The sequence below is a fragment of the Schistosoma mansoni genome, chromosome 1, assembly GCF_000237925.1.
Source record: "Schistosoma mansoni strain Puerto Rico chromosome 1, complete genome".
In the NCBI taxonomy this organism is placed as follows: domain Eukaryota; kingdom Metazoa; phylum Platyhelminthes; class Trematoda; order Strigeidida; family Schistosomatidae; genus Schistosoma; species Schistosoma mansoni.
Window position 1 is genome coordinate 22289367 of NC_031495.1, and position 27392 is coordinate 22316758.

A 27392-nucleotide genomic window follows, 5' to 3' on the forward strand; every position below is an offset into this window, starting at 1 on the left:
ATCTCCACAAAACCCCTTCTATAATTAATAAATGAAAATGTTTTGTATTTACTCAAATATTGTCAATCATATTTAATTTGGAAATTATTATATACTTTTAAGTAGTAAATGAACAATATTATAAAATTATGGAATGAACTGTCAATTTAGAACAAAACAATGGTTTATTCTGTTCTTGTATATATCATGGTTGAAGTTACATGTACAATGGGAAAATAATCTCTAGTACACTTTTTATACTGGTGGATATAATCACTAATCATTATCATTACTGATGTATAAGATTTACTAGAGCTATTCTACTAATATAGTTTAAGCCTGATTTTATTTTCGTGGTTTTATGTTCTTTAATATGGATGGTTTTATTTAGAAGCATTCATTGTTATCCTAGATAAAATCCGCAGTACTGTATTCAATTGTTTGTATCTGGTCCTTTTCATAATGGTTGTTACCTCCATGTGTCTATGTATTCCTGTTGTCTGTTTTATTAGTTTGTTACCCAGCCATTAGATTTATTAATATTTTCTTCATAGATCATTGAACGGAACTTAATTCGTTTTGTCTATTTATTGCCTTTCGAGTTGAATATTAAGCTTCTAGAAAACCTCTGAGCTTTTTTGATCCAGATTTGTGTCATGTTTTCAAAGTTTTCTGTATACAGTAGTTTAAAGAAAATAGGTTTTCCTAAAGTCTATAAGTACCAATGTCATCTTTTTCTATGAAGAAAATTTGAAGCAAGCTTATAAAATACACTAGTACTCATCAACTCAACTAATGAGTAATATTTCTTTTCATAGAATGCTCAAAATATTTTTTTCTGATCTTCCTACTTAAGTTTGAATAACTTTCAAATGTGAACATTCTTTTATCATTGATGATGTATATATTTTCCAAAACTATTTTGGTCTTATTTCAGAAAAAGTGTTCGAAATGTGGGAACCTACAGGCACGATTACATCAAGGCTATATGGCCTGCCAAAATACATAAGTGGCTTGTCCCGTTTTAGATATGAATAACTCAGCCTATCATACCATAGCAAAATGGTTGGTGCGAATTTTCAAACCACTGCACAAAGAAATTGTTAAGCATAGTGTCAAGGTTTCCTTTGAATTTGTCGATAATATAAAAACTCTATCGGCCAAGAATAACTTTATGATATCATTAAATGTATCGTCTTTATTCACCAACATTCCTCTACTTGAAATGGTGGATTTTATTTTCAATGAATTAAGAGAGAGGAACACAGAAACCGTAATTCCCGTATCCACAATAAAACAGTTAATTCTTAGATGCACGATGAATGTCCAATTCCGATTTGACAATAAATATTATAGACAACTGGATGGGGTAGCCATGGGGTCACCATTGGGCCCTCTACTGGAGGATATTTTTCTGGCAAAACTAGAAAATGGTCCACTTAAAGACACAATCAGCCATCTAACATCTTATTGTCGCTATATAGATCATACTTTCATAGTGTTAGAAAAGAACATGAAAATGTGAACATACTTAATATATTTATTAACATTCACCCATCAATTACTTTTACATTAGAGGAAGAACAGAATGATAGTATATGGTTACTAGATGTTAAATTAACTAGAAGAGTAGATGGAACATCAAATAGAGGGTTACATAGAAAGTCTACAGCTGAACAATACACTCATTTCTATAGTGCAGTACCAATCAAATACAAAAGAAACTTCATAAAGATCCTGACTCATCGTGCTAGAATGATTTTCTCGGATGACATTATTTTGGATGAATTGCTTAATATTCGCAACTTGTTTAGTAGGAATGGATACCCATATATATACTAGTGTAGAGCCATGATGGAAAACTAATTGAAAAGAAATTTCTTCGCTCGACTCGTTCCTTTATTATTTTAGTTTCTTTATAATTTCAAAATCTTATTGTACAAAGTTATCATATAGAATTTCATACTTAGTAGTTTGTTATTCACTAGAACCTTTTAAATTTCTCAGTAAAAGTTTATTTTGGAATTATTTAGAACAAAAGGATTCATAGGATATAAACTATATAACTGGATGTAATTAGATTGTACACTTTAAAAGAATACATGTATTGATATACCATTGTTTGAATTGATTTCCCTTTTATCCATTGGCTTATTCTCTATATTTAAAAATATTACCCTTTATTTGTATAAAATGCATATTTTATATTATTATTCATGAATAGCGATATGATTTATGTATATATTGTTGTACTTTGCCTACTTTATTACACTGACAAATTTATGCGGTTTTACTAATCTGTATATTCTTTATGTAGGAAATCACTAATAATGCATGAAAGTGTAATTATGAACAAATGTAGTTTGTAGTTATGTTAAAATTTAACAATATTCTTTGAATATCACCTTTTGTTCACAATTCATCAAATTTCAATTGGTATATGATCTAGTTAAATGAAATGTTTAAAGAAAAACGTTTTCACTTCATGTACTAAAGTGATTAGAAAATTTGAATATATACATGAAATTCACTTGGTATTGTTTACTTGAATCTTCACATTGATGTTTAGGACTGCGATTGATCGGTCATTTATTGGCATATGTGCATACTGTGGGGATTATCTCGATATAGCCTGAATTCACAAGCACTAAAATCGAAGATAGATAGTGGCTATCAGTGGAATCCAAGATGCGCACTTCCTTCCATTTGAGACTCGTAAGTTGGATGTACCTGCATCTCAGTTGACGTTCGCTCTGGGACTCGAACCCAGTACCGTTCACTTCAAACGTCGTTGCGTTGTCCACTTAGCTACTGAGTCCAGATAGTCACTTGCATACATGGAATTATATTTAATTAAGCCTTAGTAATATTTTTTCCAGGAGTTCAAATTTTTTGCTGTTTAAACAAATCGAAAAGAAGAGATTATAGAGTCAGAAATATGGTAGTGCAAACATATAGTTATTTATTCTTCTTTTAACTTCCATATTGAGGATCTTCAAGTTTACTGAAATGTGTCTGTGATATGTTATTAGTGTGTTTTCATATAGACTATTTTCTCAAGTTATTTCATGATTATTGCGAGGTATTTATATATTAAATCTAATGATATAGTTGATGCAAACATCCTTGTTTGCAGTCCAATATCTTTTTCCATCCATTTAAAGTTTTATACTTAAATGTTTATAATAGTCAGTCATACATATTTATCATTAACTTCTTGAGATTAATTGATAAGTTAAACATGTTTTTCTTTCTTTTAATTGGAGAAATAAGTCCATTTGAATAGTGTTCATTGATCAATCGAAATTTAGTTAATGAGATCTTCTTTATCTGAATTCAACGTAATAATAAATATATGTGAAAGTTCCGTTTGTCACACTTTTAGTTAGTTTTGCTTTTTTAAACTTCTAAACTAGATAAATTATTTTACAATTAACTGTTATATCCCGAAGCGATTTATGAATGGTAACTCTGATAACTATTTATGAACCAATATGATATGTATATTCCCTATTGTACAATTGTTGAGTAACTAAAGTATTCATATTCATGTCCCTCTTATTAAAAGCTTCATTTCGACCCATGGACTATTATTATACGATTTACCATTCTTGAGTTATCCCCAGTCTATTAATTACTGTTCCCCCTATTCACAACCACCTTTGGCTAAATCTTGTACAAGTGTTATTTTCCATTTTATGGTACGATGTGGTCTGTCTTTTTTGGTACATAAACCTAGTATGCTTGAAATAAATGATTCATATTTCAGAGGCTGTCATTGGTGTTTTAGACTTTAATGACTGGGCTAGGCGGAAAGCAGGACTGATAAGTACTCAAGACTGCTCATACGGCTTTGTGTATCATTGCTCTGAGCGATAAGCCACTCCCCTCTGATTGGCGGGAATCATCACGTTATATATTGAACAGGGCACGTGCACACTCACTCGATATAATATAAACACTATCTGAGTAAAAGTACCAGAATATGTTCAACTCTAAGATATATATCATTACGAACTGACACTTTTAGAGTGAACAAATCTCTACAAAATTGATATGATGACACAATTAACTAATAAAATCATTAAAATGATTGAGATGGTTGAAATGGTGCTAGAAAATCAATTTTCAAAATCCAACGGAACGTACTTTACAAAACTATTAGATATATATAAGTAAAGATAAATGGTGACTAGCAGTGAAATAGCCCGTTTCGTTCTATTTAAGACTCGTCAGCCGGGTGTATCGTCACCCATCACTAGGAAGATTCAAACAAACAATACAAACTGAATACTACAAATAAAACTGTATACGTTACAATAAGATTAAGCCTTCGTTTGTTGGCAAAATCTTTAACTAAAGAAATAAAACGTGAAATTATATTTTAGAATGTAAATGGTGGTTCAAGGATTTTATCGGCGATCATAAAATGAACTATGAAGTTTTGATCTTGTTTGACGTTTATTAACCCATTTAACTAAACAAATAAAGAGAACAAAATCAAAGATTGGTGCAGAATAATATAAATTCATTTTATTTCGTCAGGTTATCATCAGCTGCTAACAACTTATAATACTGAAAAGTCAAAGTTATTACAGATATTGACATACTTATATATACAAGAGTGATTAGAGATAATTATGTGTATCATGATGTAGTAAAGATTTCAATAAGGTTAACAAGGTTATAAAATTTTTTTCGTTTTACATTAATAAACAAAAAGTGGGAGGTAAAGTTCCAGAACATCAAATTAACGATTAGAAATCATAGTTATCAAATATTACATGATTGTTATCATAAACATTGAGGAGACTGAATAATATTGCCATCGCCATGAGGAAATGTCGAAATTATATATTTTATTATTTCTAACATTCTTTGACCACATTGTAAGCGAATTGCTGAGAACTTGTTATAATTTTCTTGACATTGACGTTACCCCTCGTGGAGGAAGATAGGCCGCACACTAGTATTCCCCATCTAACCCCATCCTGGGCAATCCTTTCTAGTTCTTTCCACTTGTTATTCATCCTTTTCATTTCCGCTACTATTACCCGGCGTAACATCAATGTTTACCATTTAGTAAATCATAAGAAAAAAAATGTTAAAGTGTACTAGAAAGAGTAAATTTGAAGGACGAAGATATTCAAAATATCTTTGTCTAAATACAAGTACTTTACGTTTTCATCAATTGTGCAATAAATCTTTTTATTGTCAGTCGAACTACTTACCTCACACTACATCAATGAAATGATAATGTAACATTCAAATTATATTCTGTATATATTTCAATATTACAACAGCATTAACCTTTTAGTTACAATTGACAGCTGATTAACATGATCGAAAGAAACATTTGCGTACTTTTATAAACGCATATTTATATTTTTGATTATGTTCTATTTCCAGTAATCCAGGTTTCATATTGTAACATTTATATGAAAGATCGATTTCAAATAATTAATTAAATTATTTTTCCAGATCAAGCTATATAAATAATTCAAGGCTTATATAATAGATCAGTTGATGAGGTTATGAATCTTCATCGGCTGAGATGGTTGGGCCACGTGTTACGTATGCCTGAACACCGATTACCACGACGCGCTATGCTAACTAGTATTGGGGATGGTTGAAAGTTAGGGGTTGCTAAACCAAAATGTGGCATCAGAGCTTGAAGTCACTAACTTCTAGTCTGAGCCATGTTAATAGATACAGACTACCTGGTTGGGGTCCGCGTGACTGTCGTAACCAATGGTTGGAGACTCTGTGTGATATGGCTCAGAATCGATCACAATGGCGTTGGCGTATACACTCTCTGTCTTCCCTTAAACCTTGAGATTAAAATCACTTCATATCTGTCTTCCTTCCTATGCTATATCCTTATATACAACCTTTCTTTATATACTACCACCACTAAATTAACTACTTCTATGAATCCGGTTTTCATCTTGTTGTGCTAACGAGGTATGGTAACTTGGACCGATGCATATTTGTGCCTGGTCCTACCTTGTAGCTGACTGACTGATGGATTAGTTCTGATTCAAAACAATATCAAATGTCATCTAAATTTTCATATTGTTAGCTTAGGCATTTATTGTGTAATTGATATTATCCTATTTATTTTTTAGAAGATTTCTTTTTCTTGGTTCTGAAATGATTCAATAAATCAGGTTAAACGCCCTAAATTTATACCTTTCCCTTTTTCATAAAACAATATCAATTTTTTCATTAGTTCTTTTAGCTACTATTCACAAATGTTTCTGCACTATTACCATTTCCTTTATCAATTTTAGAAAAAAATATGTTCGACATATACAACACACTTCAACATATAAAGTCCAAATATATATACCAATATATACTGATCTGAATAAAAATTGATTAAGAATATCATTGGTTAGTGTACAATGAAACATATTACATATGTACTAAACAGTTGGCTTTTATTATATTGATTAATGAATTAATTATTTCCCTTCTTGACTGATTTTTCAATCATTCCCTAGATAATTATTGCATTGAATCACTATCGAAACTATGATTTGATATGAAGTTTGGTTACAATATGGGTACGAAATTTCACTACATTATACTAGTACTATGTAATTCACCAGCTATCTCGTATTAGATTGTGTCATCATAAATTCACATACAACGCAGTATGAACACTTTTTAAAATCAGTCTACAAACAAGTTTGATTCATGATGCAAACTAAGTCCCGATAAAATGATCTTCACAGGATCCTTAATTTAATAGTATCATAAAAAATTACTTGTTACACGAACGTTTTGAATGACTTATTTCATCCTACCTACCTTTGACTAAAGTAATCAAGAATTGAATTTTAAAACAACCAATAAATCGTTATTAGAATATCTTATCAAGTCCGATCACACTAATCCATCACAAAATGTTTCTAAATCATTTACTTAGTCCAATATATAGGCTTGAAAGGAACGCAGATCAGTGGCTAATGCATTGGGTGAGCATTAACAAACCAACAATTCAAACCTGAACTTTGTGTGAAAGAATAGTATATGAAAACTGTCATTCTATCAAGACTCTAAACATTTTAATTATTTCATTGTACATATATAGTAAACTAACTGCTCGTATTTACTCGAGTTTTTTCACTCTCTCTGTACTTTTTTCCTAATACCTCCACTTTTTTATCCTTCCCCTACATTCTTTCATATTCATGCAATCCACAGTCATCTTCAGTAAGTCTATATTTCTCATGACCTCCAGACTTTTATCCAGACCTCTCGTGACATTGTAAGCTTTTAAACATTTTCAATTTCATTTCGGAAGGGACAGGAGGCTGAGTAGCCTCTGTTAGTCCTCGCTATGATGGTCTATTATATAATCCAACTTTCTTTTGAAAGCATTGACATATGAAGATTCAATCACGTGTTGGAGCAATGAATTACATTCGTTGGTGAGTCGATGGGAAAGTCGATAGTCAACTGACAAGTAATTTGTTCCAGGTTTGTGAACTATTTATATTGTCCTCGTAAATTCTCTGTTTTGAAAAACAAGGAAAGTGAGGACATGGCTAAAGGCCCTACGTATTGACATAGGGTTCTAAAACCTTTAGTAGCTGTCGCACGACAGTGTGCATCAGTTTTTAAGTCTTGAATAACGATCACTACTGAGTCGTTGTGTGTTTGGACAACAAGTAGCTCAATATTATCTTGCGTGTATGTATCTGCACATTGATGACCAACATTCATCATAATACACTTGAAAACATTTATCAGTAACTGCCAAATTTCAGATCATTCAGGTAATGACTCCGGGTCATTTTGAGGCTCTAAGCTATCATCTTTACATTTTATCGCTCTATATATCTTGACTTCGTCAACGTGTAACAAAATCGATGATGATAGGAGACTGAGGTCATTTACATACAGGAGGAAGAATACTGTCCCCAAAACTCTCCTGTGAGGCACTTCACTAAGCACAGTTTCCAAGCTGAGGAACTTCAAGAATCAAACTGAATAACTCATGTTTCCATATTCATCCTTTAAAGTACTTTGAACTGGAATATAAATTTCAATATTACAAATTAAACTGATTAACATTATGCTCTTGTGAAAATGAAAAATTCTACTTAGCTAGTTAATAGTATTAGTAGATAATCTTACCTTTTAAACGAAACTAAGCGTCAGTTTTCTGTTTGACATAAGAGGTAAGGATAATCAATCAAAGAAAAACAATAAATAAGGAAGTAATTAATAAAGTCACGTGAAACATGATATTTTTTTGTTTAATTTTCACCAATGACAATACATTTTCTGCTTGCAAATAAATCAAGATATTATACTGACCTAAAATTAGACCTATTCTAAGTTAGAAGACTAATACAACTATGAAAATACTAAATCTCCACAAAACCCCTTCTGATAATGAACATTAATGGTCATTAATAAATAGATTTTGTAAATATTTTCAGCTGAAATAAAAATAAGCAGTTAAGTGTAAGAACATTTATTAATTTAATTTACATAGTAGGATTGCAAACTATCCTTAACACTTTGTGGTGTGTGCTACTGATGTCGACTGATATAAGTAGTATGTATCATTATTTGGAAGTGAAATATCTGGTGGCAGAAGGTTAAGAAGATCGAAAGAAAGGAAAGAAGAACGAAGAATGTGTTGTGTAGAAACAAAAGAATAATGAAGTTTGAGACAACTGATTGACATTTTGCAGAAGGAACAGTCAAGCTTGAGATGATTGATCGACATTTTGCAAATGGAGTCTTTGCTGTATGGTTCTCAGATTTTATAAGGATGTTCTGTAATTTTGTATTCAAATACATTCGATTGTCCACACTTGTGTTCTCGTTCACCACGACTTAATAATTGTCCAATAACAGCTTTACTTGAATAAAATGTGAATTACTAAATAGCTAATTGATGTTGATTAGTTGGTGATTCTAATGTTTAAATGAATAACAGGCGTTTCGAGCAAATGACTTTACATAATCAGCTTAGATAAAATTATTTTACAAGATCTCACTTTTTTCTTTACTATTATAGTGAACGAATAAAGTGGATTAGATCTGACGAGAATGAAATATCATAAAAAAATATGATACTCATCGAAGTATATCTTCTAAAATCTTATTTCCACGTTTAATTCCATTACCATCATTCGTTGAAATTTCACAATACTCGACTGTTCACCAAGCTATTAAAAATAAATATTGCAATTTGAAAAAAAAAATTAAAGAGTTTAAGGAACCTTTAAGTGGTAGGTGAATTGTGTGATAAACTGATGATTTTCTACGTGAAGAATTAAAGGTTATCAAACATTTATCTGATTACCCCAAGATAGATCGACATATCAAATAAGTTGTGTTTTGGTGAGCCCGTAATCATTTTTACATATAATTCTTTTTCAGAATATAATCAAATAAATCTAAATAATTCAGTAGTAAATTCAATTAGTATTACTTGTTTGAATATTCCCATTGATGTTTAGAACTGCAACTGGTCAGTCTCTTATTGGCATATGTGCATACAGTGCGTATTGCCTCAATATTGCCTTAATTCACAAGCATGGTAAGCAAAGATGGATAGTGGCTAGCAGTAGAATCCAGGACGCACGTTTCGTCCTATTTTGGACTCATCAGCCGGATGTACGTACATCTCAGTGTTGACGTTCACTCTGGGACTTTGAATATAAATGCTGTAACTAATAATAAGGTATCACTTTTCTACAGAACATGGAAGATCAGCATATACAACAATTTTTGTTAAGGTTTTGAATGATTGAATTAGTTGCTTAAAATACGATTTCAAATCTACGACAGAAACAAATTTTTTGCACTAAGATACGATGTGTTAAATGTTTACTTTTTTTTGGTAATTTGTCAGTATATTAAAACAGTGTTATTATTGTTCTGCGAAATGTAAATACTTGAAGCAACAAGTAACAATAATAAATCATTGAAATAACTTTTAGTGATTATGTCTAGGTAATCTGTTCGTCGATCTACCCAGTTTTCAGATATTGTGGGGAATTTTGATGTATTTTCAATCTGTCACTAGTTAGAGGTTTTTTAAATCTTTTTTTTGTTAAAACAATTATGGTATGAACTAGGGTATTTAGGTTGTTTTGATACTATTCAACTGATTTTTAGTGAAATATGAACCTTAAATGTCGGAATGTCATTTTTTTGGTTAGAGAATATCTGTTGATTTATATAAGATATTTTTTAAGCATATCTTGAATCTAGCGAATTGAAGTTGTGATTGTTAAATGACCTTTTAGTTTTAAAAAAAATTTCATGTGGTATGGTAGTTGGATACAAAATATGGTATTGTCATTTATATTTCCTAATGAAAGAAGTAGTTGCTTAATTACTGTCATTAAATTTAGACCAAAGAGTATGAAAACCAATAATCTAGGGTCGTGTAGATATTAAGTTTTTATTGCGACCATGAGTCAATCAATGTTAGATTACCAGCGTTGGCTGTAAGACAACTATCGAAGATAGCTGTGCAATATCGTGAATGTATTGACATTAGTCATGCCTTCTCAATGGTCTAGAGTTTAGACGTTTGTGCGAGGGACCGAGATTCCTAATTTTGATTGCTGCGTGAGAGATCGTGAGTGCACACAGGTGGGGGATTCCCATACTATGACGAAACGGTCGTCCAGTGTTCTCAGATTTTCAGTAGTTATCAAACGTTGGTTATTTCATGATTACAATAAAATTAGTAGCTTTATTATAAATATATTTTGGCTAGTGAAAATACCTTTAGCCTGTGATTTCCTGTTTATTAACATCCTTGACACTAACTGAATAGTCAGACGAAACCTATCAACAACAATTGAAGGAAATCAGTTTGACAGACAGTTAGTGTAAATGAGGATGAAACTCACCAGCCGTTTGTTTTAGCGGCAATTTTCTCAGCTATAGTGAACTAGTGTTTAACGAAATCGTATCACAGATGCACAGATTTTGGTAGAATACTTATTTGGATATCAAATAGTGAATATTCTGTGTTTCTGCTCCATTTACATTGCCTTATGATTTTGAAACATGATGCATGAAGTTAGAGAAGATGAATAGGTTTCAAATGTAACGGAAAATCTTTGTCTGTGAGGTTAGGAATAGTGTTTCAGTTAGAAAAGTTATTTGGAGAGATAATACTATGTGCTTTCACAAACGAAGAAGGTTGGTTTCTTTTCTCATGGATTCTCATTTAATCGTTACGTCCGATTTTGATGCCGATCGGCACAGCGTCAGTCGAAACAAGATATAGTATCTACTCCGATCAATAAAAGTTGATAGGATAAAACTTTGGTTAAACTTTCAAATGTAATTGTGATAAAGTCTTGTGGACGTTAAAAGATATGATAAATAACAGACCGGAATCCTGAACTTTTATTTATTCTATATCTAAATCTTGAATTTGAGCACTAATCCAATCTATATATGAACTTCCGTCTAAATTAGAACGAATAGTTTCACGGTATTTTGTCGTCGAGTTGATATGAGACATTAGATAGGGGGAATATATTTGTAAAACTTCAGCAAATGAATTTGAAGTAAATCCAACGTTTCGCCTGGCAATCTGGTCCAAGCTTTTTCTGTTGAACAGACTTCATAAAAACATTTCATGAGTTAGAAAGTAACAGGTTTGTGTATGGATAATAGATTCTCATCCTAAATTTTTAATGTATCTGTTATATTCATTACAGGTGATTGTTATTTCATAAATATCAAAGACTTTGGAACCAAAAATATATTTAACATTTATGTAATGGTAGTGGATTGCAATTTCCATTTCAACTTGTTTACAATACTCTTTTTTTCAACTACATTATATGATCAGTAGTTTCAAAGAAGACGTTGATATTTGTACAGATTCATGTATTCGGATAGACTTATTTGTTTTTGTTTTTTTGTTTTTTGAAGAAAAACGAGGAATACAATAAAAACCTCTTACGTGATTTACATTTGATTGACATGAATGATTCGTATTTGACCTATGATATTAGACTTTTAGAATTGGTAAGTGAATATGCAGTTTTTCAAGTTTAATATTTTCTAAACTCTGGCTTAATAGTTACATAACAGTCATCTGTTTTCTTTAAATGATACATGTTATTGAATTGTAAAGTAAACCAGTTGAATGTAACTAAGATCAGTTACTATTTTCCAATAATGAAAATATGTAATCTGTTTTTTTAATGCCAGCAATAACCTGGTTGTTTTAATTCATTGGACAGTAGTAGGTATACACAACTGAAGAAATTCAAATACCCGTTGAGTTTGGTTTAGATTTTTAATAGCTTTCAATCTGATAACAGTCCTTGAATGCGAATGTTCGACGGAATGATTGAAATATAATGTCTATCGTGATGATAAGAATTATTATAAATTAAAAGATTGTAACTAATTGATTGACACCAAACTAAAAACGTCTCAATCGTATGGGATAATAATCGTCTTTAAGTTAGTCCGGTATTGAATTTATCGGAGTGAATAGTGGATTCCAATATCCAAATGAATGACTTACAAGAGGTAATTTTCTCAAGATAACATCTTTAAATATCTATCTCCTAGGTTTATAACGTCAGACATGAAATCAGAACATCACCATTGAGAAGACTAGCTAATGTGTTATATATTTAACCAACTGTAACTGAGTCATGTCGATCACTACATCATTTGAAATGATGTTCATCAGTTATTAGTAGGACAGAAAAGATTTATAGTAGAACTTATTCTAAAAAAGCATTCACCACTGTGTTTTTTTTTTGTAGTTACTATACTGACTTTATTTGGTTAACTCTGTTCTCACATCATTTAAATAATATTCTATTCTTGAACAATTGAATTACAGAATGAGCTAATTTAATGAGAAGTTTACTTAGTTTATAGAAATGTCCAATAATTATGAAATCTTGTTTAGTTAATTAAATGACAGTTTAATAAATTCTATAACATTCAGCTTAAAAACATTTTACAGGAAGTTTTATTTTTTTTATTTGCTATAATGTAGACTTAGACAATTGAAAACTTACTGGTCTTCATATTTCCTGAAGTATATAACAACAGTTCTTTTAATAGTAAAACTTAATCACTAGTCATTTTATTGTCTAGTAGTTTATGTTAAAAATGAAACTGAAAACGTTTTTACTTCCTGTTAATTATTACAATAAAATATAAATTTTTTATTATGGTACTTGTTAGTTACAGGCATTATGTAGTCTAGTGTAGCTCCATCATCAAACTATTCAGGTCAGTGAACAGAACTCCACTTAAACTACCAACTATTAACATCTAAAGTTTTCACATTAAAAAAAAGAACTTTCAACTCAAAGTGCTTAATTTTTGTAGACCAATTCCTTTTATGAATACAAGTTACATAAACTGATGATCTTCAACTGACCACATATTTATAAACAAAGATGGATAGTGGCTAGCAGTGAAATCCAGGACGCGCGTTTCGTACTATTTGTGACTCGTCAGCTGGATGTACGTAGATCTCAGAGTTGATGTTCACTCTGGGTCTTGAACCCAGTACCTTTCGCTTCTAACACCATCGTGTTATCCACTCATCTACTGAGTCCTAATAACCACTTGCTTGTGCAATGGGGTGAAGTTTGAATTCACTTGATATTGTTTGCGGTCCTAAAAATCAATGGGAAGATTCAAACAAACAATACCAAGTGAATTCTAACTACATGATTATGCAGTTATTTTTTGACTTACATATTATGTAATTAGTATTACATGAAATTAAACATACTTTCAGAAACAATTAACTGTATACTTGCTATTCAAATATCATAGTAACAATGATAGTAGCGAATACACTATAGATAGATTGCTTGAATAATTTCATTTTTTTGATTTTTTAAATTTTTATTTCTTATAAATCAAAGGCATAAAATTGAGAAGAAAAATTTAAAACGTAAGCAGAAACCAAAAACAAACAAACAAAAAACAAACTCAGTTGGTAACTTCAATAAACGTTTACTAATGTTTTATCCTTTCTTTTTTTCGATGTACAAAATAAAATCATAGCTGTTTAGAAAACAAATTTAATAATCAAAATTTTGTTTGTATCCAGTTTGATTTGTGTGTATTTCATTAAAAATTAGGCTAATGTTGATATCCATTTCTTGGTATGACTTAAGAGCTTTGTTTTAAATCATTTATTTATAATGGATACGTTGTTTATTGAAGATAAGTTATTAAAAGAACATTGAATTTTTTTAAATAACCAGTAACCAAAACAATGTTTACACTTGATAGTTAGTTTCTCTGCTGACGGACTATATTATTAGTATATAAGTAGTATATAAGATAATTAAGAAAAAAACAGAAATCAATTCAAATTAACATAAAATTCAACTACTTTAACCAATAAAAAATCAATGAAAACTTGTTGGAGTTTTTACCGTTTTTGAAAATAACAAAGATAATTGGTGAAAATTGTAAGTGTGCCAAAAGGTTAGTTTACACACTTTTGAAATGTGTAAACAATAATATAGGCAACCAATAATGTAATATCATGTTAATTGATTTATTACGTAATAATAAGGTCAAATATTTTTGACATCAAATATTTTCATCTTTTTGATTTCATTTCAAATACATAAAATGTGAAATATAAATTATATTGAATTAACAATATATAAGATAAATAATTTTTTTTATTTCAGGAGAATAATCACAAAAATGAGAAAATGAATTCGAGAAATAATCATTTCAAATGAAGAACAATTTTGAAATCCTTCTAAAATTAAGGAAATAAATAAACAATGAATTTTACGTTTAATTATATGAAAATATTGATGAAATAGTTCATAATTTTACCAGTTGAGATCATGAATCAATTGAAGCTAGATCAACATGGAAAACCTGGAAGCACTGGACGGTCGTTTCGTCCTATTGTGGAACTCCTCAGCAGTGCTCATCCACGATTCTGCCTCGCGAGATTCGAGGTTAAACGCCGACAGGTCCTGGGTTCGAATCTCGAGAGACGGTATCATGGATGCGCACTACCGAGGAGCTCCACATGACGAAACGGCCGTCTAGTGCTTCCAGGTTTTCCATGGTGGTCTGGCTTCAATTGACTCATGATTTCAACTATATAAAATTACTGTAATATCCATTAAACCCCTCTGATACTAAGTAGTTAATAGGCAGTTAATTGTTTGGTTTTATTTAGCATTTAAAATAGAAATATTTCAAATGCTAATATTCAATACAGAGTTTTAAAAATGTACCGGTCTAATATTTTTGTCCGTTATTGTGATTTTGTATGACCAAACTGAAATGTATAATTCCCCATAGATTTAAAACTTACTACATAGATAAGTTTACATCTTTAGTTGTTATCTGGTAAATGTGAACAATAAATGACTTTGATATTTTTTTCACGTTTAGATTAGAAGATAACAGTCAAGAAATATAATCTAGCGAATATACAAGTTAGTTAAAATCTCTAAATAAGCTTGAATTTGATGAGATGGGATGTTATGTTCAACTATTAAGTGACTTGATTGTTTTATTATTCGAATAATGATGAAAACAACATAGCCGTATATGATAAACTCCATGCAACTAATACACATTTATACAAATTTATTATGTTTTAACATCAAACAGCTGGTGTGGTGTATGCTACTTATATTGACATACGTAGTATATAACACTAGTCAGGAATAGAATGTCTGGCAGCAGATGGTCGAGATGATCGATGAGAAAAGAACGGATACGGAATGCAATTGGAATGGAAATGTAAGAACAATGAAGTCTGAGATGATTGACTGATATTTGCAAAAAGGAGCAGTCGAGTTTGTGACAATTGATTGACATTTTGTAAATTAAATATTTGTTGTATGGTTCGCAGATTTTGGTAAGATGTTCTGTAATTTTGTAGTCTAATACATTCGATGGTCCTCACTTGTGTTCTCCATCACTACACTGGATGACACTAATTATTAACTAAGATCTATTATTGAAGATTCGGATTGTATAATAAGAGTACAAAGATTATCAGAAGTATTGTAATTATCGAAGGAACAACTGACTTAGAAATTATCAAAACTAAACTTATTTATGGGTAAAATATGGATTTACTTTTTATAGTAAATCGTTGGATTTGTTTACTTCACAAGAAATTCCATGATATCCATATTAGAAGGAATGCAAAATAATCCAGGTTCATTCTTAATGACTTGTTTATTTTTATGCGTACACATTTTAGAAAATGTGCAAATTTTCATGAAAAGTTTCTTTTGACACTATTCGAATTATGGATTCAATTATTTAATTAATTAATTAATCAATTAATTAACTATTTTCGTTCACGTTTAGGTCAAAGAAAGTGGAATTACAGCCCATCTTATGAAAATACTTTTAAGGTTTTTACTAATGAGATAGTAAACATCCTCGCTTAGATTTCAAATGGAACATAGTTGCATTCGTTGATAAACAGTTCCCTTCTAATATGAAACATCTGTTAAATGATCTATAGATTTTAGTCAATTTCGAATAAATGCCAAAACATAACAGATACTATCAGCATTCATTCATAAGTTCATCTTGTGATGTAATATTATTTTCATTTTTATTAAATATTTATCATTAGGAGTTTATACACTGAAGAATAAATACATTTAAAGCAGTCTGGTACACAAGATACAAATTTTTGATGAAGCCATACAAATATAAATAGTTTTTGTGTATTTCACGATGAAATATACTAGAATTTACTATAGTAACATGATCTGAATAATACTTCATGGAGCGAATCTTGTCTAAATGATTTCATTGTAAATGAACATTCATTCTACATAGCTTAATTACCACATACAGAGAAGCTAAGATTTGAAAGAATGATGCTACGATTCATTTATTGATTACATTTCTCTCTTTAAATATCACTCAACAGCATGAAAGCATTCTGGGACAGTCGAATACACTATATGTAAACACTTAATTTGTCACGTTTATTTGAATAAGCCAGACGTTATGAACGTTCTATGACACAAGACATATCATAGATACTACTTCATACAGAGCGTGTCAGATCTCATAATTTGAGTTTCATAAAAACTGTTCATGTTTTTGTTTTTTTGACGATTATGTCATTTTAAAATGATAATTTTTACATGAAATTTAAAAATTAATTTTTATAGAGAGCAACACAAAAATTCACCATCTAGCCACTTACATACTTTAATTTATGAAATTTGTCTTTATTTGAAACAAAACATAGCAGTCACATTTATTCTTAAACGTGTTCAGGACAATAATAACCATTATCTTTGATACAGAACTGTTTGCCGGCCAAACTTTGATGACAAGCAGCACATGTGAAACAATTCTTATGATAAGCTCTGTCGTTATATGTCATATATTGTTCGGATGGATCAATTATTTTACTGCATGTCTACAACATAAAGTATGATTACAGAAAATTAAAAGCACATTAACAATACCTGTGTATTTTTTGAAATAAATATAAGATGCTTTTTTGATTTAGTATACACTGAAGCAATGATAAATAGTCCGGACTGGGATACCTTCATTTACTACATTGTTCAGAGTGTTTAATCTCACAAATTCACAGTTCTTAACGAGCATTTGGAAAGTGTGATTAGTTTTTTACAAAAAAAAGGAAAAGATGTTCCAATCTAAAATATACTCATTTTATTGTCAGAATAGTGACTACTTAAGTTCACGTATTTTTCACAGTAGTATTTTATGGCAAATGTTTCCTGTATACACTTTCCATTACCTGAAAAATAATTTCTCAAATTAAATTCTGAGTACTTAATATACGTATCCTCCTCCCTAAATCATGGTTATGAGACTTTGATCATATTGCAGTAAATACTCTTCGATTATTTACTAGTTCTTTATAAAGCAGCCAATTACCTAATTTGTTTGTTCCTTATTTTCCAGAGGTGAATAAAAAGAAGGATAATTTGAAAGATATTGGAATGTAAAAGCTGTCCAAAATTTCGGACTTTTACAGAAATAAAAAATTATAATAACATTTGATACTTTCATGTATGATGTAAAATGTTTCAAATGTGGTAATAAAATAGAATTATGGACAAATTACAGTACTGTATATCAATAAAATGTATTAGTGAAAGAAACTAGACTAATAGATCATGTAGCGAAACATTGTTCATCTATACTTACATAACCATCCTGTTGATAGTTTATACATACTTTCTAAATGCTTGTTGTATTACCTTTTATTTTCCAAACATGTTCACATCATTTTTGAATCAATGGAGTAATGTTATGATATAAAGATTCACATTTGTACATTTATTTAGTACTTTTGTACAAATCATGAAAAAAAATTTTCCAGCTTATTTCACTTTCATTTTTGATGTATAAACTAGTATATTGGTAATTAGCCTAATTCCATCAAGGTAATTCACCATAATAGTTCTTCGTATTCATAATTACATATAAATCATCATAGGTATTTATACTATATGCAGAAGTTGAAACTGTCAACAAATTCATCTTAACATAAAACATTTCGTAAGAAGTATATATTAGACCCTAGAAGAATATATAATAATATGTTAACAGGTTAAACATAAAATTGCTAACATCGTCTTTGCATGCCTTATCAATGAGTCCATTTGTGTTCAATTTTAAAACTAGGTTGTATTGAACTCAGTGAAATGAATTCGTTTATTATGTAGGGCAAGTAATATAGCAATGATATTTCTTGATTGTGTAACTTCTGTATAAAATAGATTGAAAGTTCTTATATATAGTTGATATCATGAGTCAACTGAAGCTAGACCACCATAGAAAACCTGGAAGCACTGGACGGCCGTTTCGTCCTATTGTGGGACTCCTCAGCAGTGTGCATCTACGATCGCGCCTCGCGGGATTCGAACCCAGGACCTTCCAGTCTCGCGCCAGAGCACTTAACCGACAGACCACTGAGGCGGCATCCAACGGTGTTAATGTCTAACCTCAACCAATCCACGAAATCGCTTCCAGGTTACCCTTGGTGATCTAGCTTCAATTGATTCATGATCTCAACTATATAAAATTACTAAAACCTCCATAAAACCCCTTCTGAAAGTTCTTGTACTCGTGCTAAATTTATTTAATTCTTTTCATACAGTTTTCTCAATTATTTATTTGACTAAAGCAAGAACCGTTAATATAGCAAAATAAGGTGAATTTATTATATTTTACATTTTTGTCAACTGTTTACAACCTAAACATAATGGTATTAATCTTCAAAGATCAGTATACATACTTTATGTCATAACGTCGGTAGAGTAATCATCAATGAAGATTAATAAACAGAGTAATAAGTATGAAATAACAAAAAGGAATGTTCATATGTTAATTAAAGGGAATATTTATAGGTTGAATATAGGGATATTCTAGAATAAACCACCAAGAACATAGGGACATAATTATTTAAAATTAATACAATAATGTCATAGTTTTGTAACTTAAGAAAATTAAATGACTGAGTACAGACCAGATAAGAAGTAGGAATTGATAATTAGTGTCATGAAAAGAAGAATTGCGCAACGAACATTTACGAATACGTTTACCATAACAAGACAAAATTGATAACTGAATTATTTTAGATTCGTAAATTTGGTTTGTCTTTTTATGGAAATTACTTCGGCAAGCTGTAGTAAATTTGACATTCTTTGTTTATTAATTATTTATTTTGAAGGGCTTAGAGACATCGACACCATGGCCACTGTCAAGCTGATAGCGTCCGATATCACTTCTGGAAATGTGCTGTCCTCCCAGCCTAAGCTTCTGTGAAATGTGCTCAACGATACCATAATAAGTATTCATCTGCCAAGCTAGTCTCTCTGCATAAAACTAATCGCTCATTAGAACAGTCATGTGAATAAAAATTCCCCCCTTACGTTACTTCTGATTGTATCTGCCAGTTTGCTTGTGTGTGCAACGGCACACAAATTTCAAAAACATAAAGAAGGCTTAGCGTCCATATCAGTGACTCAGGCTTAGTGTTAACACAAAAGCACACCCCTTACTTGCACATTGTCGTATATATACTCTCCTAACATTTTTTTCACTTTAGATATATATAGTGTTTATACAGAAATTCTTTATATTAAAATAGTAATAGCGAGTTTTATTTACAAGTCTTAGCTAAATTATTGGAACAAAGTCACTTACAAAAGTCTTTCAATAGTTGTGTAAATGTTATTCAAATACACAATTGTATTTACTACATTCTTTATACACTTTTAACCGTAAAAAAACAACGTTTGTAAACATGTAATGTTGTATGAATATAGTAAGAAATATGTACATCATAGTTACACCTACTTAGTTGGAAATTTACAGAGTATTTCCCTTACTGGTAAACAGTTTTACGTGGAAATAATGTTCGGATAAAAATGTAGCTATTCAACTGCTTTAATGAATTCTTAACAGTGTGAACAAGAAAAGTTTAAGAAGTAATCTTATCTTGCTTTATTTAGGCTTTCTGATCAATTTTCTTTATGTTAGCGTTTTCCTATTTATTTTTGTTATCAATTGGTTTTTATTCTAGTGGGAAGTATGATGATGTAAAACAATAAATTGTCATGTGAAATCTTGCGAAAACCGTTTATTCTTTGCTGTTATTCTTGCATAACTTCAGAGCCAATTTAATTTAGATTGAAATATGAAAAGATAAAACATTTACGAGTAACAAAAAAGCTTCTGTATTGATTCTACTATTTTGATTTTATTTCACGATAAACGCAATCAAGTGAGAAGAGTATTTATGATGGAGATTGTAGAAATTGTGAAACATCCGGGTGAAATGGCTGACTAACTTTATTCAGGTAACCACTGAAGAATAAGAAGTATTGCACAGCTGTTTAGTTCTAGTTTGGGACTCTTCAGAGCTTGATATCTATGAGTCGGCTGAAGGTCTAGCCCGCAAATTTCAGGCCACTGAATTGGCTTCTGTTGGTTTACATATCAAACTTCGGTCAATTCGCAATATTCATTGGACATCGTTCATTACCACTGGTGATACATGTTTCATGTACTGCATGGATAAACTCTATTAGTCATAGATTCTCTCTAAAAGTTGGTAACTCTTGAAAATACAATTATTGCTAGTATTCCGTACAAAGTTCTTGTTAATGATTAATTGCCTAAAAATTCTTGGAACAATCTGTACAAAAATAGACGTATCGTTAAAGCGTTCGTTTTACTTAGCATATTCTAAAATGCTTTTTCATTCATATAGTGACAATTAGGATTAAATATTAGGTTGACTACTATACACTTTAAGAAATACCGTTCATTCAAGAAATTGATTTTTATAAGTATACCTTTTAATTTATTGCGATAAAGTGTACGAGAGATTCTATAATGTAATATATTTAATACCTAGTAACAGATGTGTAATAGTGTGATAGTTCCTTATTGAATAAAGCGGAAATATCATAAGTGAATATTCTGATCACAAACAAGGAAGAATTTGAAGCTAATTTAAATTAGAGCATAAATAGTACAAAATTTAGCACATCATTATTTTTTTAAAAACTCAATCTTAAATGTGATTAGGCTAAGTTTAATGAAATAAGTAATTCAAATACTTATAATTGAATAAACTGTATATTGAGATTATTATTTCACACTGTATTTTTTCTCATAATAAACACTTATTTTTATAGTTGAATTCATGAGTCGATTAAAGATAGACCACCATAGAAAACCTGGAAGCACTTGACAGCCGTTTCGTCCTAGTATGGGACTCCTCAGCAGTGTGCATCATATATATATATATAGTATTTAAATTTTTTTGATTAATTAGCATACTTACTTACCTACGCCTGTTAACACTCGTGGAGGAGCATGGACCACCCACCAGCATTCTCCAGCCAACCATGACCTGAGCAATCCTTTCTAGTTCCTTCCAGTTTCTATCCATCCTTTTCATGTCTGCTTCTCTTTGGTCTTCCTCTTTTCCGCTTCCCTTTCAGGATTCCAAGTTAGGGTTTGCCTCATCATGCAGTTTGGTGATTTCCTCAATGTATGTTCGATCCACTTCCAATGCCTTTTCCTAATTTCCTCTTCAGCTAAAAGCTGGTTTGTCTTCTCCCGTAAAACGCTGTCGCTGATAGTATCCGGCCAGTGAATGTTGAGTATTTTGCGTAGACAACTTTTTATAAATACTTGTACCTTCTTGACGATAGATGTAGCAGTTCTCCACGTTTCAGCTTCGTACAGTAGGACTATATTGACGTTCATATTGAAGATCCTAACTCTGAAATTAGTTGATAGTTGTTTGGACTTTCATATATTCTTTAATTGTAGAAATGCGGTCCTTGTTTTACCAATCCTCGCATTTACATATGCATCAAATCCTCCTTGTTCATCAATGATGCTACCCAGGTACGTGAATGTTTCAACCTCTTCCAGAGTTTTGCCATCAAATGTGATTGCGTTGGTGTTCTCTATGTTGTATTTGAGAATCTTGCTTTTACCTTTGTGTATGTTGAGGCCTATTGATGCAGAGGCTACTGCTACATTAGTTGTCTTCGTCTGTATTTGTTCGTGTGTATGGGATTGGAGGGCTAGGTCATCTGCGAAGTCCAAATCGTCTAATTGATTCTGAGATGTCCACTGTATTCCGTGCTTCCCCTCAGATGTCGAAGTCTTCATAATCCAGTCAATCATCAGAAGAAAGAGGAAGCCTGATAATGTTCTCCAGTCCATACTGTCAAACGCCTTCTCATAGTCGACTGAGTCGATGTGTAGTGACGAGTTCCACTCAACTGATTGTTCAACGATGATCCGTAGTGTCACAATTTGATCTGTGCTCGACCGATCCTTATGGAATCCAGCCTGTTGATCTCGAATTAATTAGCATAATAATTATACTAATATGATATTACATTTTAAAGCTTTAAGTGTATAATATTTTTTGGGTTTTTATATTTTGTAATCTAATTAAACATTTTCACTCTTTAATCTCACATTAAAATTAGTTGAAATTTCATAATGATTTATGATAATGATACCAACAAGTACTTGGTAACTATGACATGAAGAATGAATACATATATTTTAAAGATTTAAAGTACTATGAATATAATCGTTTACCTAAACCTAATATTTCAATTATATTGAATTAGCTTAATAATAATAATAAGGCTTTCAGTAATGAAACCGATTTTTATGCTCTAATTCTATTCTATTTATTTCATGAAATGAATTATAAATACAATTAAAATGAGGTAATGTGATCATTCATTCAGAAATGAACAAATTAAGTTTTAGGGGGAAAAAGAAAGAAAAAAATATTTTAGATCAATCATTTCAACAGTTCTAAATGGATTTCGATTAATACCATTGATTGATAGTCTTGCTATAATAATAAAAAAAGATAAAACAACTGAAAATGTAAACCAAGATTTATTTAGTTTAACAATCAACTATTAAATTGCTTATTGTAGAAGCGAAAGATCATTCAATGAAGCGTGTACACAAAACATGAAGTGGATAATTCTTGAGAGGATAAAATTAAGATGATATATTTATTCAGAATATCTGGGTTTTTGATTAATGGTTAGTTTAATTTGAAATATAAATTAGATATAAGTAAAGATTATTAACAAATAGGCTGAAAGAAATATTTTTATAAAGTTGTACAATATAAAATTGAGTGTTTTCCAGTTACCCCGTTTTTATATGTCTGTTGATTACAAATGACAGTGTACCTAGTAACAATAAGGTTATACAATGAAATTGAAAACCGTAAAATCTGAAGGGGCATTATTTGAAACCAACCGTATTCTTGTTCAGTAATCATTATTTATGTGTAACAGGATGTTTTAAATAGCAACTCTTTATGTCCTTAATAATTTGTAAATTATTATTCTGTACTGTTGAACTGATTTTCTATTCAATTAGTTTTAGGATATCAATGAAGAATGACATTTAGTCTGTGCACTGAAAACATCTCTACAAACAATACAGTCTGTTAATTCACTTTGATCAAGAATCTAGTTATACCCATGATTTTAGTTGATACCTTGAGCTTTCTCCGGCAAAATTGATTTAGTTATCAAATGATAATTATTATACATTGAATTCACTTTCTTAAATAATGAGAACTGAACATTCAATGGAATTTACTATCCGGTTTTAACGTGATTGACTGAATTTATTAATGCCATATATCTAGCAATTTTTCAAAACTGCTGAATATTTGACTTATTAAACGAAATACTTAATAATCATCTATCGATATTCTGCTTAGAAATACAACCAAATCAGTTTGGTACCTTTTTAGTTTTGGCTTAATTAGTTTAACTTAAATATTTAATCTTTTCAATTTAGTGTATACTGTAGGTTTTATTTTATTGTCGTTAAATCGTTTACGTAAAAGCTAACTTTCTTCTACTTTATTGTAATCGTTGAATGCTTAGGCAGTTTGTAATAAAGGAAACATTAAAGTCCATCTGTTACTAAACATTTGCAACCAAGCATGTTAATATTTCAAATAAGCACTTAGATGATTTTATTGGACGTGATTTTTCATTGAATTTTCAATTACACAGTAACATGAGTTGAATATTGATTTTAGCTTGAGAGATAATAAAATTAGAACAATTTAAACATTTAATCAATCATTTTAAGCCTAAATTAAATTGAAATTCGCGCCCTAAGATCCCACATTATTTAAGATTAACAATTCACAAGCATGGTTCTAAATATATCAAAAACCATACACTTGAATAAAATGGTATAAAGGAACATCAGTAGTTTAAAATGTCTAGCTAAATTAAAATGCGTTTCCATGTTTTAACTGAAACTGATAAAACACTATAAGTGGTAAAAATAAACGGTTTTAAATATTCTTTATACATCTACAGTTTAACCTACTATATATATGGATATTGAATTGTATAACACATAGGATAAGAGAGATAAGGAAAAGAATACTATGTCAATTGCTATCTGATACTCTGTCTTCTGGACATTGGGATTATATACATACCTTTGTGTAATAATTAATCAATACACTATGGATTAATAAACAACTGTTAGTGCAACAATGCAACACCAAACAATTATTCATACCTAACATTTTATTACTTGGTAACTAACCACACATTCCACCAAACTATAAAATTATTTCATTCCTTACTTTCACAATCTCTTTGATATATTTTATGCTTACTTCCATGTTTTTTAATCACTTATTCTATCTACCTATATATATATAAATATATATATATATATATATATATATACAACGAAAAACTTCCGTGTTATAACAGTGTAATAAATATTAATAAACTAAAGAAAGCAACAAACATGCTACTTTTTTGTAAGAAAGAACATTTCCATGTGATCAGCTAATTAGTATTGTGAATGAGTTGTCAACTATCAGTGCAATCATATTCTATATATTATTTAGAGTCCTCTTATTATGATTGAATTTTTTTCATACTTGACATAGCAACAATAATATCGACTTTTTGTTAAATGCATCAAATTACAGTTGTAAATGTGTAACACATTTTAGTCTGGTTATTTTATTGTCACCTTTATAACTTGTAAACATTAAGGCTATTTCACTTAACCAAAAAATGTGAATCCCGTACTTAAAAATTGATTAACTGAGTAGCTAATTTTCAATTTCTATCGAAATTTTAACTTCTTACATGCTGCTTTTAATATTCATGCTTAATCCATTGTTTTTTAATTTTAAAACATTCAAATATTTGATGTAGATTTTTGTGAATATTGAGGGAAATGTCATCTTTTATCATTCCCATTATCTCTGAGTATAGTTTGAAGAATACGACATTTTAAAGAAATTTCAATAATGTTTCTGTTTCAGTGGCCCTAAATCATATTTCATTTGGATCGTTTCTGATTTCTATTGAGATATACGTACCGCTGATCCTGTTATATAACCATCGATTCCAATCGCGCTGGTGAATAACGGAATTAAATAATTCAAATACGAGAATCGATTTTTGAATATGTATACTTTGTACACTCTTTGATCTGGACAGACAATTATAAGGACGAAGCGAAGGAAACGAAGAGAAGAGAGCGAAGCGAGGTGATGCACATTGGAGAAGGCGTGTGAGCCAACTCGATTTAATCAAGCATTAATCGATATTTGTAGTCAAATAAAAATAAGTTACGGACATGTGATAAATAGGATAAATGGACATACATACGCTCATATAAAAACAATCAAGGTTAATAAGCAAATAATTGACATGGTCAAAATGTGACTCAAGAAGAATGAATAGATTGGCCTGTTCAGAAGCTAGAATAAGTAATATGGACTTTAAACAGTAACCGACACTAAACTGTATTTCATGTATCCATAATGCAAGTACAGTTAATACAATGGTTGTAAATGTCACTATAAATGGTAAATTCAGACGCATAAATAAAATAGCTATTATTAGATGTTAAAAGATAAAACCAATACTGCTTAATCCATAAACTTGGTCACATGTAGTTAAATAAGGCGACTAAATATGATCAAAACATAAATAATAATAATTTTACTCATTTTGTTACATAACCTAAACTCATTGTAATTCAACTGGTTGTCGTAGATATTACTATAAATAACATGACTGTAAGAGAATTACTAAATATCTTAGATTTGATTCAAAACACTTTATAAGAATCAACTTAACAAATAAAAGGCAGATTAGATGAAAGAATACGTAAACAGTAATATTTTATTTCTTAGAATGTTACTTATTATAATCTGTTAATAGTAATATGATATTTTTTAAAAGTATATTTTATAGGAAATCAGTTTGTTGATAGATTACATTGTTTCTTATTCATAGAATTACATGAATAAACTATTTTACATACCATTTTTACTATATAATGTATCAATTGAAGTATTTAAGAACTACCATACATGTATAACATTACCTGGTAATAGCAAAGATGGATAGTGGTTAGATCCCGCTTACCGCACTCCGCATTCGCGCCTATACCCCCCCCGCTGCTCAAGCTGTAGGTGAGGCGACTCTTGAACCTAAGACCCTCTGATCATAAACTGAATGTTTAACTATTCATGTCACAGCTCAATTCTGTGGTGTAAATTAACTCCTTCCCATGGTAATTCTATATATAGTTATCTATCTGCTTGTGAAGAAAAACTCTGGTTAATAAAATATTTATCAAGTTATCGAAATTAGTTGGTAGGCTGGGAAGTGAATAAACTCTTAATTTCAACCAGTTTTAGTAAGCTAATAAACTTCTTAAAAAAACAAAATAACCCAAGCAAAAAGGGAGTAGGAATAATAAATAACTACAACCAACCATTTTATTAACTGCAAGTAACTATGAGTTTTTGTACAAAATTTAGAGCTAATTTTTCTATGAAACCTTAT

At 30.4% G+C, this 27392-nt stretch overlaps 1 protein-coding gene across 1 annotated transcript in view; it reads right to left on the reverse strand.

The window, feature by feature from the left end:
- Positions 1-13855: 13855 nt before the first annotated feature.
- Smp_012810 (putative four and A half lim domains) overlaps positions 13856-27392 on the reverse strand; it is a 14839-nt gene continuing 1302 nt past the window's right edge. Inside the window, exons 2-3 of the mRNA XM_018793670.1 lie at positions 17192-17410; positions 13856-14746 (exon numbers count right to left, since the gene is read on the reverse strand). Coding sequence (XP_018648159.1) covers positions 17252-17410 — 159 coding nt within the window. The 3' untranslated portion in view covers positions 13856-14746; positions 17192-17251. The remainder of the gene's footprint in view (positions 14747-17191; positions 17411-27392) is intronic.